This window comes from Euprymna scolopes, chromosome 10 (genome assembly GCF_053919585.1).
Source record: "Euprymna scolopes isolate OS-2025 chromosome 10, ASM5391958v1, whole genome shotgun sequence".
Taxonomy (NCBI): Eukaryota; Metazoa; Mollusca; class Cephalopoda; order Sepiida; family Sepiolidae; genus Euprymna; species Euprymna scolopes.
In genome coordinates, this window is record NC_136491.1 from 94184273 (window position 1) to 94205594 (window position 21322).

General features: G+C 30.2%; 1 protein-coding gene across 8 annotated transcripts in view; it reads left to right on the forward strand.

Annotated features, from left to right (window-relative positions):
• LOC145286143 (formin-binding protein 1-like) overlaps window positions 1-21322 on the forward strand; it is a 262792-nt gene that overhangs the window by 230147 nt on the left and 11323 nt on the right. For 3 of the 8 annotated variants that reach the window (XM_080134867.1, XM_080134865.1, XM_080134866.1), the window contains 4 exons: window positions 509-621; window positions 1838-1970; window positions 5297-5445; window positions 16396-16428. In XM_080134867.1, coding sequence (XP_079990993.1) covers window positions 509-621; window positions 1838-1970; window positions 5297-5445; window positions 16396-16428 — 428 coding nt within the window. The remainder of the gene's footprint in view (window positions 1-508; window positions 622-1837; window positions 1971-5296; window positions 5446-16395; window positions 16429-21322) is intronic. The other 5 variants (XM_080134871.1, XM_080134869.1, XM_080134870.1 and 2 more) reach the window with 3 other exon arrangements.

A 21322-nucleotide genomic window follows, 5' to 3' on the forward strand; every position in this document is an offset into this window, starting at 1 on the left:
TAGTATAGATCAAAACCGATGTCCTTATTTTTAAGAAATGTATTACATATTTCTAAAAGTTCAATTATTGTTATAATTAATAGTACTAAGTTATCTATTTCATAATACTAGCTTTTTAGAATAAATTTTTTTAAAAAATCTCTAAAATATTTAGTCCCGGAAGAATTGACAGTGTTGTTTTCACATTCCTACTGTAAACTCAAAAGTAAAATATTAAAAATATTTGTTTAATAAGTATAAATTAAATTTTCCAGATGAACGTTTTCCATAAATTTGTATTTTTATACCTATTATCTCTATAATGGAATATAAAATAAGCATGACTTGAGATGTCTATCCTGATTATGTATTTAGAAATTATCAAAAATGTAGCCCTCTTTTTGATGCTTGCTAGTTGCCTTTCCCTGTATTAGTATTTAAAAAAAAATTAAATGAAGTATAGTTATTTTTTCTTAATAATATTGTAGAGCTTCCTTTTTTTTTAATATTGCAATTGTTTTTATTTCAGGTTGATGATCAGAAAGAGGATTTTAGTGATCTACCACCAAATCAAAGGAGAAAGAAACTTCAACAAAAGATTGACCTTATCAATAAAGAAATTAGCAAAGAAACAGCAGAAAGGTATTGTTAGGAGGTTGTCTTATTGTTTGTGAATTTTACTCTACTGGCTGCATCATTATGATTCTTTGTACTTTAATTATGGTTGAATTCCTTTGAAATTAGTTTGATAACGGAAATTTCAGAACAACAAAAATTCAATTATTCTGTATCCCCTATCTCCATTTTCCCCACTTAAATAAAATATGGTAAAGTGGTATTAAAGAAAATAGCTTGGCCTCAGTGAAGAGCAACTAAAAGGCTCCTTTTTCATTAGCTACTACACAGATGTAAGGGAGGGCACCGTTTTCCCCCTAGATTTATTCCACTTTAGATTCTCACCTTTTATAATGCTGAGTATTTATCAAGTAGGCAGAAAATACCACTATGACTTCTGAGGATTGAACTCCAATCTCCCCCGCCCATTAGCAAACATTTTAACCATTATGCAAAATGAACCGGTATATACATGCACACTATATTTTATTCTTGGTTGTCCATGATTTTGGACAGGGACCTTTCTGCTTCAGCTACCAATGTGTCTTCATAATGACTAAATTCCAATCTATAATCCACATTGTCTATTGCAAGCAGAATAGTTGGTGACACGAATACCGGATGTAGTTGTAGATGTTTTCTGTTTTAATTTACTGATCCCATTAACGTGCATATCTGTACAAAGTGATCATTTCAACTACTGCTGAGGATGCTCATACCCCTGTAGTGTTTCTTGACCACAAACGAACAAAATTCAGTGACAAGGTGAAACAAAATAATCAGTAATCTTTCACAGTTGCAGGAAGTTGTTAGAAATTTATCATAGAACCACTTATCATGCATATTCAAGTGCATTGATACATTGTGTGCTAGATGTCCATTGCCCTTACAAGGAAGTTTATCTGCCATCCATCAGATTTTGTATTTTGCTGACGAGCTACTACCCCCTCCCCCGCGCACACCCCCTCATGGATTATACTGTTGGTAGTATTGAATAATATATATCTCTAACCCTTTAAGTTATGGTAAAATATTGTGAATATTAAGCAGTATTTTGCCAATTTTAACAATTGAATTGTTAATAGCTAAGAAGTATGGAATTAAAGTTAATCTTGAATTATGTGAAATGGTAAAAATGTGATTTTTATAAATGTTAAGGTTCTCAAAGGAAAGTAATATTAAAATCATTCTTTCAGTAGTTCCATGAAACATTCCAATACTGTTATTTCCTTTTATTTTGTAGAGAAGGTATGTTGAAAATGAAAGATGTGTATATACAAAATCCAGCACTTGGCGATGCTAGTAGCCTGGATAAGAAACTTGAAGAGAATGCACAAAAACTTGACAGATTGAATCAGGAGCTGATTAAATTCGAGGTAAGTTTTAGTACAAACTATTTCCAAAATTTTTTAATTCATTTTTTATTTTTTTTATTTTATTTTATTTTATTTTTTTTTATTTTTTTTATTTTTATTTTTATATAATGAAATTTGAAACATTGGATTTACAATATTATTTATTATTACTATTTATTTTCCTATCCAGTCAGTTTATAATGTGTGAAAAATCCACTCTGGAACAAAAGATGAAAATTGCTTCTGTCTAGAATAATCAGATCAAGTATTACACTGTTCCTAGCTACAAGACTAAGGATTTGTATACTTGATTATTAATATTTAAACTGTTAAGAAAGTTAGTATATTCATTGTATCAGTAATGAATTTGCGCTTTTGTTAAAGCACACTTCTGAAAATCAAGACAATAATTAATATATTAAAGTGTCTAATAGTTGCTGACAAAAAGAATAATTAGCAATATCAATTGACAATCCTACCAACTGTCTCCTAAATTTTTAATTAAAAAATTTTTTTAAGTGTAAATAAATTTGAAAATTGTTTTTTATTTATCACAACTATATAGCTGTCAAAACTGCACACAATTACTTAAATCGACAATACAACATATTTTGAAAGACTGTTATTTGTGTGCATAATTTGCATAACTATTTCTTAGATTTTATAATAAATTAATGTTTGGTGTCGTTAATTTGTAATTTCATTGTTTTATGCAATAGCTTTGTCAATACTAACAGTAATTAAAATGATTTCATTAAAAAAAACAAAAAAAAACTAAATTAGCAAAAGTTTTTCGAATCCCATGTTAATTTCCAAATTTTCAAATGAAAACTTTTCTTTTTATAAATTATGATGAATTTATATTAAAGATATATAATGCAAAAGAATATTTAGAGCTAAATTATAGTTGCTGGTTAGTGATTACTTTTTTTTTTTTATATTATTATTTTCAATTTTTTTTTTTTTTTGCTTTTAAATATAAATTTTATTCAGTGATGTGGTATCTTAACTGTTAAAGTAAGAAATCTTTCTTGATTGGGGGCAATTTTAATTTTTATCTCCTTCAGAGTGTCCTGCACTGGATACACCTACAGGAAACAAACACACACACACACCTTATTTCTAAATTTGTATGTGTTAGGAAGCAAGAAATAGATTTCGGGGGGTGGGGGGGTGGATGAAGCTTTTAAATGCAATTAGTAACTTTGACTCCAGACCTGAAGTGGAAGATTTACATTAGATTTGTTACCAAGATGATTGGATCATTCTGCTATTCCAGAAAGTATTTAATTCTCGATGCAATCCTCTATCTGTATAAGAACCAGATATGTCCTAAGATGGAATACTGTTGCAACATCTGGGGATGCCACTAAAAACACTCTTTCCTATTATTATTTATTTATTTATTTTTTTGTGGTAGATGCAAGTTTGAGCTTCAATCTCAAGCACCCACCTCCTGAAACATTCATAGCAAGAACTTATTTAGCTACAATCACTGGAAATAATTTTCCTTTCTTTATCCTCAGTGTACCTGGAGCTAAACAGAACTTCCGTGAGCAGTTTCTTTCCAAAAAATTATCTTTCTGTGAGATTATATCATGAGGATACTTTTCGGTGCACTACAACATGACTGCCTTCAAACCCAATGTCAAAGTTTTTGTTGAGCCATCCTCTTAAATAATCGAATCCTGCTCAGTTTCAGTCATCTCATATCTTTAAGTTGTTTGTATTACTGTTCACCTAACACTTATTAATCCTTATGTCCAAGTGGCCTTGGGCTTATGATAAATAGTGATGTATTATTAATAATAATAATAATAATAAAAAAATTAGCGTGTTAGTGATAATCATCTCCAAAATCTCCCTCTATTTTGACTTTCATTTATAATTTAAATTGGAGAGGGTGGGGGGTGGAAGTGGAAGATTGCAAAGTAACTTTTATTGGTAAGTTTTTATTGTGTATTTGATTATTTTACCACTTTTTCGAATTACTATGGATTGTTAAACAACCCCCAAATTTTGTTTTTGAAAACTTGAATTTTGTCTGGAGAAGGCTTTGGAAAGTCTTTCAAAATCTGTACGAATCCTAGAAAGTTCAGATACGCCATATTTTTGTGAAATTTTAACAATATGTCTTGGGCATCGTTTAATAAATATTCCCCAAATTTTAGTTTCTTTGTAGTGTTTTAAAGATTTAGATAGCATATAGACACAATCTTAATTTGAAAATTCAAATATTTCAGATTTACATAAAATTTGTCCAGTCTTTAAACAATTAAACAAGCTTCTCTGAATTTCAATTTCTTAAAAGCTTAAGCTTTAAATTTGAGATATTTTCTAGAATAAAAATTATGGATTTTGATCAAAATTAGAATAAGGATGATTGAGCATCATATGTGAATTTTAATTTTCATAAGAAAACAAAATAAATAGTGCAAAACTATTCTCTTCACAGAGTTAATTTTTTATTTTAGTTTATACTAGCAGTTCAGCCTGGCTTTGCTCAGGCTCTATGTACTGTCCATAACTTTATGTGCATATGTATAGATATATTAAAGAGTTGGACTTGTATCCAGGTAACCTACATCTAAAATTTCAAGTGTTTAGACCCAAAATTGATGAAGGAGTTTGGTAGAGTCTGCAAAAGTCAACCATTTCAATTTTGACCTATTGGTAGCAAAATTTTCGCCCCAAAAACTGATTAAAAAGCTTGCTGCATGTCTTGAATACTCTTTATGTAAAATTTCAAATGTTTCGACCCAAAATTGACTGAATAGTTTGCTAGAGACTGCAAAGGTCAAATCTTTTAAACTTTGACCCCTTGGCAACCCAATTTTCAGCCAAAAACCGATTAAAAAGCTTGCCTTATGTCTGAATACACTTCATGTAAAATTTCAAATGTTTAGAGCAAAAATTGGCTGAGTAATTTGGTAGACTGCAGACATCAAATTTTTTAAACTTTGACCTGAATTTTGACCCCATAACATTTGTTTTGGACTCAAATCAAATTAAAAAGTTTGATCCATGTCCAAGTAACCTACATAAAATTTCAAGTGTTTAGACCCAAAATTTATGGAGGAGTTTGGTAGAGTCAAATCATTGAACTTTGACCCCTTGACCGCCAAATTTCTGTCTGAAAACCGATTAAAAAGATTTTCCCCAAATCTCAATACCCCTTATGTCGGATCTCGAGTCTGTAGACTGAAAGTTGACAGAGCGGTTTGGTAGGGAAATGTACACACATTCACATGGACAATTTCACTTTTATAGATATATAGATTATAAAGTTGCATCATGAAATTTTCTGTTTTATTGAAAACTGTTCCATTTTTTTTTTTCCCCCCCAGACCTATATGGCTGATGCAGAAGGGAAGATAGTAAGAAGACACAGTACTGCTAATGATTCATTATCCAACAGTCCATCAGAAAGCAGCGTTCAATCTAACACAGGACCTTACATATCTGCACCTGGTACCCCAATCGCACATCACTATGCGTGAGTATCTAAAAGCATTGGAAGTGTGACTGTTGCACTCATCCAAACTCAAACATAACCTATTTCATTCCAACATTTAAAAAAAAAAAAAAAAAAAAACTTATGAAAATACCTTCTTCACTCCTATCATTATTCTCTCACTGAAACGATAAATATTAGCATTTTTTTTTTTTTTTTTTGTTCTCTTGACCTTCCTCTCTTTTCTCTGTTAATGCAGCATTCCGGGTTCTTATGAATCTTTTTAGATGTTATCTTCCTGCAAGAGGCTTCAGTCATCAGTCATGTTTAATCTTAAAATAACATTTTCATTGCTAAATGCATTGATTGAATAGGTATTAGGTGTCTGAATTTTTGAGATGAGGTTTGATAATTTGAATTATTTGAACTACTGTTCTCATCTTGAGTGTTATTCTCACAATATTTCAGCTGATGTAACCTCCCACCTTCTTCAGGTGTAGCTTGTCTGTTAAACACAAGAATTTGCATGAATTTCTAATGTGAGCTGTTTGAAATTTCATGCAAATTTCAGAGTGCAACAAAGAATCTAGAGTTTAATAAGATACACCTAAAGAAGGTTGGGAGGAGGGTTATGTTGACTGAAACATTGTAAAAATAATACTTGTGTCTCTCAGTAGTACAAATAATCTAAATTATACAAGTTGAAATAGACATCTTTAAAAAATGTTTCTTTTTCTTTTCTTTCATAATAAAAGCAAAAACGTGTGTATCGTGTTCATTGTATATTCTCAGGGTCCTTTTCTAGTAATTTCTTAATGTATGATCATTTATTATTCAGTGAAATAGCTTTTAGTATTACTCCCATTTTATTTATTTTTTTTTTTTTACTTAAAATCATGTTTTAGTAAAATAGAAATAACATTGAATAAGTTGTGGCAAGTTAAATGCTAAACATGAAACTTTATTAAAACCTGGTCAAATTGGAAAATCAATATTAAATCCTGAAATTTTAGAGAATGTTTCAAGTCAGTTAAGTTTTAAACATGTTTCTACTAAAGCAATCTAACTTCTCTCAAATCAGTCCAACATTGGCTTTGTTGCTGTTGTCAGGCAGATGTATGATTCTGTTTATTTATAAAAGGTTTATCCTCTTGGCCTTTACCATGTCGCTGAGAAATGGGTTATTGGTAATCACCTGAGGCTCCTCTATGGGGGAACGCTGATAAAACTGCTTTAGCATTTTGTAGACCAAAGTGTGCTTCTAGTGTGCTGTCTTCTGAAAACTACACCTGACCGTGTGTCTAAACTCTTGACAGATGTAAATATGTACCTCTTGTCGGACACACTTTTTATTTAAAAAAAAAAAAAATCAGTATTACATATACCAATTAACTTGCTATAACCAAGTAAATTTTTATTTATTTTTATAAACATGAATTTAAGTAAAAATATGCTGCTTGAGAGTAATGGCATAAAAATAAGAGAAATCTTGAATAATTAATGATTAATAACCATACATTTCTGAAATGAATCTTTTCTTGAATTAAGATAAATTTGAGATTTTTAACACTGGGTTTTCTGGTATGTGATTCACTTTTAACCGAGGAAGTTGTTTAGAGTAGTCTACTGAGCATTTGTTATCAAATTTTATTTATTGATGAGATTATGCTGCATGCAAAAGGCTCATTTTGTGTCAAAGAGCAATCTGCTTTTTCTTTGCATTCTTATTACTGCTTCAATATCTTTGTTTTATGTCTTCAGATTACTGAACTTTTACACCATCTCCAAAATTATTTTTAGTAACACGTTTCTTTAGTTCATGTTTAATTCTGAATATTTTCCTTAGCAAGTAATTTATGGAATAAGTTTTCCTTTAAAAAGAAAAGGCAATATGAATTCAAGGGGAGACAACTAAAGTACTTATTTTATAAATTCACTATTTTTGATTTTGTTTGATAATGCCTTTTAAAAATTGAATTGATAACACGAGTTTTTCATTTGGTTTCATCCTTGCTGTAATAATGGATATTTTCAGTTGAATTCTCTTCATAATTCTGTATAACTATTTAGGATTTGTCTGACTTTTACATATGCTGAGAAAAAATAATTTCTCTTATTTATTAGAAATGCCTAATACTTATTACTGGTTTCTGAATTACATTAGGTGCAATTCTCAAAGTGTATGCCAATCACTTCTGATTAAAACAGTATTGATTTCCATTGTATAATACTTAATCATTTCTACGTGTAATTAGTTAAAAACCATTAAAAATTTGTAATGGTGCATTATAGTTAACAATTAAAAATGAATGAAAAAAAGGGGCAACAACAAAGCAAATATTCAACAAATGACTGACTTTTTAGCTACATGCATAAATTTTTGTTTTAAAGTCTTCAATTTAAGATTTCATTCAAATCGTCTTTTGTTAGATTTCAAAATGCTGACTCTACTTTCTGTAAATAACTGATTACTTTATCTGTTTCATTTTCTCTTTTCAATTATATAGAAAAATAAATTTTATTGTGTTAGGAATGGTTCTTAGATACATATATTTTTGTTTTTCCACCCAAAAAATGATTTTTAAAAAAGCCAAACTTCAGTCATGTCTGCTAAAAACGGCTGTTCATCATTTTGAGATTATCACACTAATGAAAAACGATTTGAATGAAACCTTATATTGAATTAAGAACTTTTTTAAAAGACTTTCAAACACAAAAACAATTATGTTGGTAGGTAGAAAAGTAACTTTTCTTGCATTTAGTAAGTTATTTGTTAATTTTTTTTTTTTCACGCTCTTTATTTCTGAAATTTTTATCAAAGTTTAGTTCACCTGCTTACTCAAATCTGATAAAAAGTTTGTCTTTTATGTTGAAAATAATGTTTAGCATCTCAATGTTTGATACATTAGTAATTACTGTAATTGTTTTATTTTAATTTGAGAATCATATTTTATGAAACTTTTAGCAGTTCAAATATCAAAATCTAAATTCTTTAAAAATAGAATTGTCTTACAAGCATCAATTTGTTACAAACACAAGTGCCGCACACACATGCATACACACACCCCATCGTATAATTCAACAATAAAAACGATAAACAAGATTGAAAACTCTGTATTTTGATTTTTGCTTTGCAATAATTGTGGATGATTTTTTAATATTCAAATGTTTTTATTTTTTAATGGTTAAAACAAATAATTTTCATTTTCTCCAAAACATAAACTGTAGTTAACTTGTGATCCCCCTCACCCCTACGTTAATTTTAGTTTGCCATTTTGACAGCTGAGTACTTATGATTTACCAATTAAAAAAGGGATGGAAAACTTAATGGCTGATGTGTAATTACAGTTAAAGCATCAAGTTATTAAAGATTTAAATTTCTTTGTTCTTTTTAATACTAAAACATTGATTAATGTCTTCATTTTTTTTGTTTGTTTAAAAAGAAAAATGAAATAAAAAGCTAGTTATAAATTCAGTTAACAAAAATGCTCATAATAAAAAGCTAAATCTTCAGCTGACACTCAAATTATTTTATCAGATCTAGAAATAATTATATTTGAACAAATTGGAAGTCATTTTTCTCTTAAGTTGACGGGGTCAGTTTAAAGAAAATAAATTTTGAGATTTGCAAAAATTGCTTCCTATCTCTGATTTGAAACAATATTTTTATGTTTGACGACCAAAAGTAAAATATTATGCTATTTCAAAGTCCTTTTCATATATTTGGCGATGGTGTCAATCAAGTTATCTACTTTTGATGGGTAAATTCTTATTTTTCTGTTTCTGACAATTTGTCTAGGCTTGAAAAATATTTTAACTAGCTGTATCCATCGAACATGGCACAGGATGAAAATGAAGTCATTTAGTTTTAAATTTTATTTGCACATTTTTTAAACTTGTACAAGGGGGGGGGAAAAAAAAATTCTTCATATAAAATTTAAAAAAACAAAAATAATAATAATTATTCCCCATTGTTAAATTTGATTATTTACCAGTTGTTTTGGCAGGACCACATAATTTAAAAAAATATAAACTGTAGCAAAGTATGTTATGTTAATAACATGGTACAGCAGTAACAAATAAAAATTGCCATGTCAATTTAAATGCTATCCAGGTAAAAATTTTAAAATCTCACAAAATAACTTTGTATGTTAAAATTTTTTTTTTTAATGAAATGCACTTTATAAGAAGCAGTTTTATGGAACATTTTAAAAGCTAGAACTGCTTTAGAGTGATATTTTAAAAGATTTATTTTGCATTTAAACATTTGTTGGCAACATCTATTTCCTGTAGTCATGATTGAAACAGGGCAATAATTTTGATTTGACAATTATCCTATTTTAATTTGAAAATTGATTTGAAGAGATCAGCTTACTTGATAATATAATATTTAAATTACATTAATAAACCTCATAGTGTTCAATAATAAACATAATAAATATACTTTTGATATTATTCTCATATTTTGGTCGCCCTGATTTATCGGAGTGGGAGATATGTTTTTAGTGGCATCTGTGCATCCGTTAATCCGGACTAATGCCAGATAACCGTCCATTAGATTTTCCTGAAATTTTGCCACAAATTGTATTTCATTAAATAGATGTGCACAGTAAAAAATTTTTTTTTTACAAAATTTCCCGTTGCGCTCCCAGGGGCCCAAAAGAGGTTAATAAAAAAAAAAAGAAAAAAAGCCCCAAAATGACCAAAAATTACACACTTTGCTCCATAATTTTTGAGCCATCCATTAAATTTTTTTGAAACTTGGCCAAAATGTGGAGCCCTTTGTTCTTAATATAAATCCAGTATGGGTGACCCTGGCAACATTCTGGTTCAGGTCCCCAGGGACTTTCAGTGCTAAAAATGCATTTTTTGTGGCTCTTTTTTTCATATTTCTAAACAAAAACTTGATATGTCTGACTATATAGTGTTTTTTCATAGTGGTCAAGCCAAATATACATGTGTTAAGGCTTGAAACTACACCATTGTCAATTTACACTGGGATTCTGTGTCCCCAGGGGGCTCAAAAGAGGTAAAAAATACCCCAAAATGACACTTTTTGCCCTATAGCGTTTCATCCATCCATTAGATTTTCCTGAAACTTGGCCAAAATGTGGAGGCCATTGTTCTTAATATAAATTCAGTATGGGTGACCTCGCAAAATTCTGGTTTGCATCCCTCTGGAACTTTTGTGGCTAAAAAAAAACATGCCTTTTTGGAGCTCTTTTTTCATATTGCTCAAGAACTTGATATATATACCTATATAGTAGTTTTCCATGGTGTTGAATTCAAATATACATGTCTTAAGGCGTGAAACTGCATCGTTTGCCTGTTTTCACTGGGATTCAGCATTCCCGGGAGCTCAAAAGGGGTCACAAATGCTCCACAAATTGCAAAATGACACTTTTTACCCCATAACTTTTGCTCCATCCATTAGATTTTTCTGAAACTTGGCGAAAATGTGAAGGCATCGTTAGCCCTTCACACTTCTCACATTCATCATTTCTTCACTATTTTTTTGTGGCTTCATCTCACATGCAGCACAAAAGGGGGACCATGCACGCGCCACTTGTTTCATTGTGTCCTTCATGTTAAACACTCTCATTATGCCTTCAAACATATCTCCTTAACTCTCATTTTAATGTTTTTATAATTAACAGTAATGCACACAAATATTAAATGTTTTCTGACTTCATATAATTATCCTGTTTTGCTTGTTTTGTATTAATAATATTCATTAAAACTAGCAAAAACCAGTGGAAATTCTATGATGACTTGTCAGTTAAATATATATTTTTAAGTGCATGAAATGAGTTTTCACCTTTGAATTTGTGTATAGGTTGTAACAATTTAAATCATTTTAAAATAATTTGATTATTTTAAATTGTAATTGGATGTATTAAAATGAAAAGAATGCAAAAAGTATATTGTAAAACTGTTTGAGTTGAGAGGACAAAAGAATTCTATGTATGATGGTTTATTCGATTTTAGAATAATTCGTTTTTGACAAACGCTAAGCTAGTTTTGAAGTCACTTTTTGTATTTGATTTTTGGCAATCAGTTGATCTCATCTTTTACCCTGGGTGTAAAGTTATAAAGTGTGTATGAACATGAAATGTCTTAGTCTATTATATAGATAGAACAATGCCTTTAAATGCTTCAGTATTTAAAAAAAAAAAAAAAAAAAAAAAAGTTGGGTTACTGACACTAACTCTTCATTATAATCAAATACAAGTTATAATGGCTTACTAAATTCCAAACCCATTTTAGATATAGAAGTAGTTAACACTATTTCCTTTTGGACTTTATCTTTTACTGCTTGTTAACTTCATTTTATTGTATTGCGGTGACATTTTATTTCATGTTTTTAATGTCCCTACATTTATTTTTGTAGGCCAGTCTCGTTCAAAATATTTTAAGTGCATTTGAATATTTATAAATCATCCACAACTTGTGTTTTTGTTTTTTATATTATAAAAAAAAAGATACTTTAAAATGTTGAATATTATTTATAAAAGTTTTGTTGAAAGAAGTGGGGTGATGTGTGTATGTGTTGTCGAGATGATTTGGTGTTTTTCATTATTAGGTGACTTAGAAACTACAAAAATGTTATTTGACTTATAGTTGATCAAATTTTATGTTTATTAGTAGGTATAATTAATAATGTTTCTAAATTGCTCTTTTTCAATTGAATAATCATGTTTAAATATAACTACACTTCATGATTATGAAGTTTATTTCTTTAGTATAAATGTTTTGGAATTTTTAGATGCGGATTGATATTGCAATTATTTGGACTACTGTTTTCATCTTGAATGTTATCAGCATTTCAACCAATGTAATTTCTAACATTAAAGGGCATCTAACTCTGGATTCTACTCCTGTGGATTAAATAAGAGGTTACATTTGAAATTTTGTCTAGATTCTGAAGTTTGACCAGATTGACTTGGAGAAAGTCAGGGGTTGCATAGACCGAAGCCTTTTGAAGATAACATCTGAAATGAAAACAGTTATCAGAATAATCTAAATAAGTATTTTATGTTATTGAAAATCAATTTGTAATTTTACTTTCAACCAAATCATCAAAATGTGTTAATTTCTATATTTTCTCTCTCTGCCTTTAATGTTTACACCAAATATAAAGTTACTCATATATATCCATATAAAACACAACACTAGTTGAATCTCTGTTACTAGATACATTTTACATATGTCTTATTCACTTTGCAATGCAAAATATTCTACAGTTATATAATACAGTTAATTTCTTTTAAAAAGGTTTTTGTTTTTTATAGCTTTTGTTTTTGCATGAGTTCATTGAGATTATAAGAACTTTATCTCATTTGCATCATTTCTGTGTAGCACACCAAATGTTGCTTACTCTAAATCTATTGGGTTTATGAATGCCTTTTTTGTTCATATCAGATTCATTAAAATTACAATTCCAAATTTATTTCCTATTCAATAATACCAATATCTTTTATCTTCCCATATAGAGGATTTGAAAGGAATATAATTATTTGATGATATTCACTTAATAAATTATTTTATAACTAGTTCTTAAGAATATTTTTTTATAACAATTCATCACATAGTTTTTCTAAATTATCTTAAGGCAAAGATCAAATGGCATATTTTCTTAATTCTATTTTAAAGCTTGCAAACTAGTTAAATAACTAATTACTTTAGTTTACAGTATTTTTGCTTCTATGTCATCCACCCATTCTTTTTCCCTCTTTTCACCTTTTTTATTTATCTAGTGGGACTGTTGTCCATTCTGAAATTTAGCTATTCAACTGATAATTAGTGATGTTAATAAACAATTTGCACACTATTACATCCCTGATCCGGTTTTGAACATTTCAATTCACTTCAGTCCCAGCACTCTGCCTTAGAGTTAGTTTCACTCTGCTCTGGCTTGATCAAGGGCAGGAGAGTCCACCATGAGAAATGTGCCACCCAACTATATCCCATCAAATGTCAGACCCACGGGTGCAGAGATCCTCATATGATACAGAATAGGGTATAGGTTAAAGTACTTATATCCTCGTTAGATCTTCCGTGCATATGCTTAAAGATGAGGCAAGAGTGGCAGTTGTTTGGCAGGTTAGTAGAAAGCATAAAAATTCAACAAAGCTAGAAAAATAGGACAAAAAATCCAGAGACTCGGGTTTTATTTATTTTTTTTTGTTCCAGTTTTTTTTTTCTTTAGAACAGTGAACAACTCAACGATACTGCAACTAAATATATCGATATATTGATAGAAAGAAATAAAAGAAAAAAAAAAATGATAGAGTGGCTTTCAAAATTCTCAGTATCAGGAAGGTCTATCGGGGTTTAAATTTACAAGGACCCTTAGGCTGAGGCTCATCGGAAGGCCCATCGGGGCTTAAAGCTACAAGAAGGAAACATACAATCGATGACTTTTCAGTCTGAGGGATTTTTTGAGTCAAGTATAGTTGCAATGAGTAATACAACAAATGGGGATCAAGTATATGGCATGAATACATTCATTTCAAAGTCACTTAAATCTGATTAACAAGAATCAAATATAATATAGGCTTTTTTTTTTTTTTTTTTAAAGAGACATATATAGTAAGGAGTACAAAATGCCAACCTGTCCATTGATTGGGTAATCCACGTAGAAGATATATAGTCATCCACATACAGTTCTGTTTCGCTGTATCACAGCTCATCAGTGAGACTAGGCAGGCAACTACCTCAAGCCAGGATCTCCTCTGGGTAGAGTTTGTCCAACATGGTTACTGGCACAAAACATAATAAGAGTCTGATTACAATAAATGTTTGATCCTTATTGGGTATGATGAATTCATTTCTCTACTTTTGTTTGAAGATATTTTCATATATCTTCCTCCTCCTTCCATGGTCTCAGTACTCCCAACTGATGTCCTTGTCATCCAGTTAGGGGTCCGACTTCATGATTACATATATGGCCATTCTGTGTTCGTTTCTGCCATGTCATCCAGCTAGTGCATATTAGCGTCTGCCATAGCTGAAAACAATTCAAGAAGTGAGCCCCCCCCCCCAAGTTGCACATGGTTTTCATCAAGTGGGGGCATGCCCATAAATCAAACCAATACAGGTCGCTGATTTGCAAATTGCGTCCATATATTTCAGCCTCCCCCCCTTTTTTTTTGCTTAAACCGACGCTTTTTCTTATGATGGCGGAGAATGCTGTTTCTAAGTGTATCTGGTTTTGTCTACCGCACGACTGCGTCAACACGTACACAGGAACATGCTAAGTGATCACAAAATGTTATTAATAAAGATAATAAAAGGGATGGAAGGTAGATAACTCTTTGCAGTTTAAAACATGATTTATTTTCCTTAACATCATTTAAGATTGTCGCCATAGTAACAATCTTCCTCACTGGAATCTTTTTTTTCTCTCACACAAACTGAAGCCAGAGATATTTTTGCTATTGCTAAATAAATAAATTTAAAAAGAAAAAAAAAATTAAAATAGAAAAGAAGGCATGCTGGAAGGAAAGCAAAATGGTTGGTCAAAAGCAAATATGTCAGATACAATATTATTTGGAGTGAAATTTTAAAATCTAGCAAGAGCGTGAAGACTTGTGAAAAGCTGAATTTATGTAACATTAATAGATTGTAACTTAATATTTATCTGTATGAACATAGTTGAAACTATTGTTAGAACACAAAATGTATACTGATAACTTATTATTATAACCTTAAAAATAGTTAAATTATGTAGTCGTTACATAGACTTTTAATGTGCATATTGAAAAGCTTACTGATACGTATTTGATTTGAATACCAAAACATAAATGCAAGTATAAAGTACCCCCCCCCCCATCTATATATCTTTGTTATGAAGCTTATATCGTTTAACACATGGCTGACTCACTCCACAAATATATCCAGAATTTTCATGCCAATAGTATTTTCTCTATTTCAAAACCTATTAAAATAATGTATAAAAGTTAATTTAAATCAAGCCCCCACATTTTGTGTTTCGGAACTTTTGAGGATTGCTAATTTGTATTATTTGGACCACTGTTCTCATCTTGGTTGTTGATATTCAATGTTTTTGGTGATATAGCCTCTGTCTTCAGGTGCATCTTTTCAAATTTGGGAACCTTCTAGTCATTTGAGCATATTTATGCTGAATCCTAGAACATATACTGAATTTCAAACTGATCCCACAAGGGTATATTGTACTCATTTCAGCAGCCACAACCAATTAGATGTATACGTTTAGATTGCTCTTAAGCATTATTCCATATAAAAACCAATTGTTAATCAATACAATTAACCATTAAACCATGGGCTATCTGGACAATTCTAGTAATAAATTAGTAAACATTATCTTGTTTAGATCTATTTTTAATTATTTTGAGCTTGTTTGCGCATCATTTATTATACTTATTATAATCTTTCATGTTTTGTGTTCTTCCGTCCAGAAACCATTGTCATTTCTTAACTGGCTTACATATATAATTGCAGGCCTACTTTTTTCCCCCCTTTCCTTATTTTTGGACCCCCACATCAGCAGCTGACAAACTAACTCTTGCTTCCTCTTCCACATATATCCAATAAATTTTAAAATGTACAGTATTAATACTTATTACTATAGATATTTTATTTTAAGATCAAAGGTTACACATCTGCTGAAACATAACCAAAATGTGTATAGTAGTCTGAATAATCAGAAAATAAGATTTTGGTTCTTCCTTGGTGACATTATTGTTTATGATTAGCGTTGACTTTTTAAGTGTTCCAATATATTTTGACATGAATATTTAAATAGCTATTCCTACTTTGCTGTCATCTAAGTAGCACTCATCCAAATCTGCTTTTCTGTCACACAGTTCCAAATAATACGTCTTACTTCTACTCTGGTCAAGAGAGAGAAAATATGATATGGCAGTAGAAGAATCACATTTCTTCTGAATGAACGTCACACCTGATACTTAAAAGTACCATCTTTTTTTTTCTTTCTTTTTCATTTAGGCACAGTACTTCCGGCGAAGACGGGGAAAATGGGTATGCAGGGTTTTTTATGCCAATAGCACTGAGTCATGAAAGAATAAAACCAATTTTTAACACTTTCTTAACTTCATAGCAAGGGTTTTCCTGGTGTTTTTTAAATATTTTTTTTTTTTTTTTTTAATAATGAGGAGAAAACAAAGAACAATTTCAATATAAAATGTGAATTATAAAAACGTAAAAGTCTAGTGAACTGGAAACCCTTGGCTGTGTAGTTAACTTCTGTACATATTCACAAAATACTGAAGATATGGCTATGTCTGCTCCCAGCTGTCTTTTTATGAGCTCTGTTTTATAACAATAATATTAAGAATAATTTTCTGTATGGAAACTTTTTTCTGTACTTTCTATCTTTTTTCTCTCCTTTTTCTCTTTCATATCTGCATGAGCTAAAAATGAAAATAATCGCAAGAAAGATTTCTCTTCTCATTCTGTGTTAATGTAGCCAAGTTATCATAATCTCATTAACTCTTTCTGTGGCTGACACATATTTGCTGCTTTTATAGCAGGTGGGAGATAAGGTTATTTTTGTTTAAATGTATATTTAGGTTTTGCTATGATTAATGAAAAAACAAAACAAAAAAAACAATCATCTATTTTTATTCGCTTAACCATTGTTATGTTGATGTGTGCTCCTCATATCCAACCCATAAATTCATTGTCAGAAATGAGTATAACTTATTAAACAAATTTTAAAAAGTTTTTGTTAAAGCATGTTTAAATTTTTTTTTTTTTTTTAATACCCAAATTTTTGTCTTTTGTTTTCTCCTCTATTGAATATTAAGTTTTTCTGTTTGTATTATTGACTGTTGGTTTGTTTTACTAATATTTCTACATTGTGGAGAGCGAAAGACAAACACCATAAATGCTTACTGAAAATAACTTTAGCTTTATTTTTTTTTTTGTTTTTGTTACTCTGTAAATTTATCATGTGTTCATAATTTTGTATATTCACACACACACACACACACACACACACACACACACACACACACACACACACACACACACACACACACACTCATGACAAATTTAATTATAATACATTTCATGATTAAAATGTTAAGAAGTCAGTATTTATGCTTAAACTAAACAAATCTGCATTTTATTACAAGTGATAGTGGATGTGTAATATTTAATGATTGAGTTGAAAACAAATAATTCTAGGGACGTTTTATGTATTTTGTAATGTTATAAAAAAGATTGTGACTATTTGTATTTTTAATATGGAAACAACTTTGGAAAAGTGTTTATATATATATATATATATATAATCTGATCTGTGTAGTATGAACTGAGTTGACAGTCTGTAATATGAAAAGGTGAATCTGAGGATGAGGACTTACTGAGAGGGGTGGGAAGTCATTCTGATACAATTTTTTTTCGCATGTTTCATTGAAATGGACACTAAAATTAAAAACTGTCAGCCATGTTTTTCTTTTTCTTTCATTTATTATCAAAGAAAAACTTTTTTTAAGTAGTGATAAAAAAAATTATAAAACAAGATAATGTAATTAAACGTTTCTCTCTCTCTCTCATATATATATATATATATAGGTATATTGAAATTTTTTTTTGCTTTGCTGCTACAAATTCATTTAATTTATGAACTCTCAATGCTGCTTTATTATACGAAAATATGCTTTCATTGCTTTGCTGATTAGCATTTAAAAACAATCCTATCCAATACATTTAGATATGTAGCATAAGAGAACAATATAGAGATATTCAGATTTACTCATCAGCAATTTTTTTTTTTTTTTTTTTTCTTCATGGAAGTGAAACTTGACCAGTGAGGATTGAAGACCTGCTTTGCATGGCGAGAATGATAGAATGGATGTGTAATGTGAATCATGAAGATAGGTTTAGATCAGAAAAAGAATATGGCTACATGAAAATAATGAGTTCTTAGGTTAGTAGATGGAGAAGAGTTAGCACAGTCAGTTCACGGGGGATAGCCAAGAAAAACCTCGAAAATATAAGAATGGACTTGAGAGAAAGAAGGATCATTAAAGCCATGGCCAGAGATAGTTTCGTTTGGAAGTCAATTTCTAAAAATTATTCATCACATACCAACATGTAAAACAGATGTTAAACTGAATATGATGACGAAAACTAATTTGCTTTGTGTGTTTTCATAATCATTGGCAAGTTTGGACCATAATTCTTTTTTCCATCACACATCTGAGTGCACAAGATCTTAAGTCTTTGGATTTTACATATGAAAATCAAGATAATTTTCTCTATAAAAGATCAATAGTAAAAAAAAAAAAAAACCCTGCATACACGTTTTGTTTCCTTTGAAATTTAAGCCAAATTTCTCAAAAGATTAGGTTCCATATGATATACAGGGTTCACACAGACGTGAAAAGTTATTGAACTTTGATTTTTGCCTTGAAAATACCTTATTTCTATTATTACCTGGAAAAAATCCTTGAAAATATGGAAAATGTCTTGAAAAAGCCTTGAAAATTGTATTTATGTCCAATAAAAATTTATCAAAATATTAAAAATAAAATCGAAATGAATACTATTAAATTATTTTTTTAAGTATTAATAAAGATACCATTAAAATGATTTTTAAATAATGAAAATCAAATAGAAATACAGTGTTCTGAAATTGCATAAAAGTATTGTAGGATACAAGTTACATCTCTTTATCACAAAACTATGTTGGGTAAAGTTGTAATAAAGGGACTTAACTCCATTTTTTTTGGGGGGGGGGGGAGCTAACCGGCCTAGTTTTCAGTAATCAAAAAAAATATCCTGTTTTTGGGGGAGGGAGAAGAGTAGTGGCGACCACCATTAAAAAAAAAAAAAAAAAAAAAAAAATCTTCCCCTACCTCCTAAAAAAATAACTTTTCTTGCACAAATGGGACTCTCCAGTAGCAACCCCTCACCCTGCTACAAATGAATACTAAAAGTAGGTAGTGCTTAAAAATGAAGAAAAAAGATGAATCAAAACTATAAGCTTATGATTTTAGAAATTTTAAATATTTTGAATTGTTTCTACTTATATCAGTGTTGCTTTGATGAGAAATACTTGTGACTGTTCAAATATGAATGACTTTTTAAGAGATAGGTTGCTTTGAATTAATCCTAATTTTGCCCGATGATAGAAATTATATATTGATTATTCAAACTACTGTTCTCGTCTTGCTTATATTAACAATTAACCTGGTAGTCTGAGTAAAATAGTTATGTATTGTATATAACACAATGAAGTTCGTATATTTACAAATATGTGCCTTAAAATTGAGCCAGATATAAATGCCTACTGTCTTGTCTAAGTAAATAAAAAAACCTAAAAAAAAAACTCCCAAAATAAATTCTATTGTTAGTAATGTCCACAATGAACATTAACAGTAGCAAATGACACTATGAATTCTAATTAGTGAAAATAGTGCATTATTTTGTGTGAACTTTTAGATGAGGTGTTATAATTCGGATTATTTGGTTTATTTTTATCTTATATATTATTCTTGCAATGATACCTGTAATCTTTTTAAGCCATCTTGTCAAATTTGGGAATCAATATGGATTTTCAAACTAAAGCCTTTATTGAATTCTCGGATAGGGGTTGATTGATCTCATTCCTTTAGCCATGACCAGGTAGTAGTTGTAAATATTTCTTAATTATAATTGTAGTATTGCCTGTAGTTAGGATTGCCCCCCCCCCCCCCCAGTAATTGTCAAGTAAGAATCTGTTCTAAATGACATATGTAGTTCTAAATGACATATTTAGAACTGATTATTACTTGACAATTTAAATGAATCAATCTAGCAATAGTTGTATATCTCGTTACTGCTAAACTTCTCTCTGACCAACAGTATAGATTTAGACAGGCCTGTTCTACTGCAGATACTCTTTTGGTCCTCTCTGAATGCATATCCCATACACTTAATCAAGACAGGTAATGCTAGGGCAGTACTGTTTGATATATCAAAAGTCTCTTACAGGGTCTAGCATAAGACTTCTCAAAAATTAATTTGGATGATATTACTGGATGAATATTTAATCGTGTTTACCCCAAACAAGGCATATCACCACTTGGATGTAAGGTGCTACTATTTTGGACCATGTTTAAGGGAGATGAGAAAGATGTTGGTTTACATTACATTTTAACTTCTGCATGTTAGTACAGGAAGGGAGTTCCAAAGTCTAGATGTCCGAGGGAAGAAACTATTAATGTAGAAGGCCTTTTGACATTTACGGATCTTTACAGTGAAGAGGTATGATTTTGTTGCTATTAATATAGTTAGATCCTTCCTAAACAAAAGAAAGATCTAGATTATCCTCGGTGTCCAAACCACATAATATTAATGTTGGTGTACTTCAGGCATCGATCCTCGGACCTTTATTATTGCTGATATTCATAAAGCACCTCCCTGGTGATTTTATCTGAGATGAGTATATTTGCTAATGACACCACAATCTGTTCTAGGCTGAATGAACAGTCTGTATAATACAAATTATCAATCATCTAAAAAATAAATGCTGAAATATAATCCACTATTATCAATAAGTAGTATTGGTAGTGTCATTTGCAGCCATGTTAATTTGCTTCAGAATATTGTCTGAGCCAAATAAAAACTATAAACAAAGAAATAAATTTATAATTTTATAATTTTTCTTCCTAACAATATATATATATATATATATATATATATTAGACATTAAGAGGAGATTATAGATAGATATATAAATTCTCGTTCACATACACTTTTTCAGGATAAAGCTAGAACCCAGAACTAGATAGAATCGAGCAATTGCATTAACAACGGACAACGCCAAACCCAAAGTGGGTTTCGATGTACTGCATCTCATCAGTGACGTGCTCCGACATAGGCGCGAACCCAGGTCGTCGCACTCATGAAGTGTGCAATACTG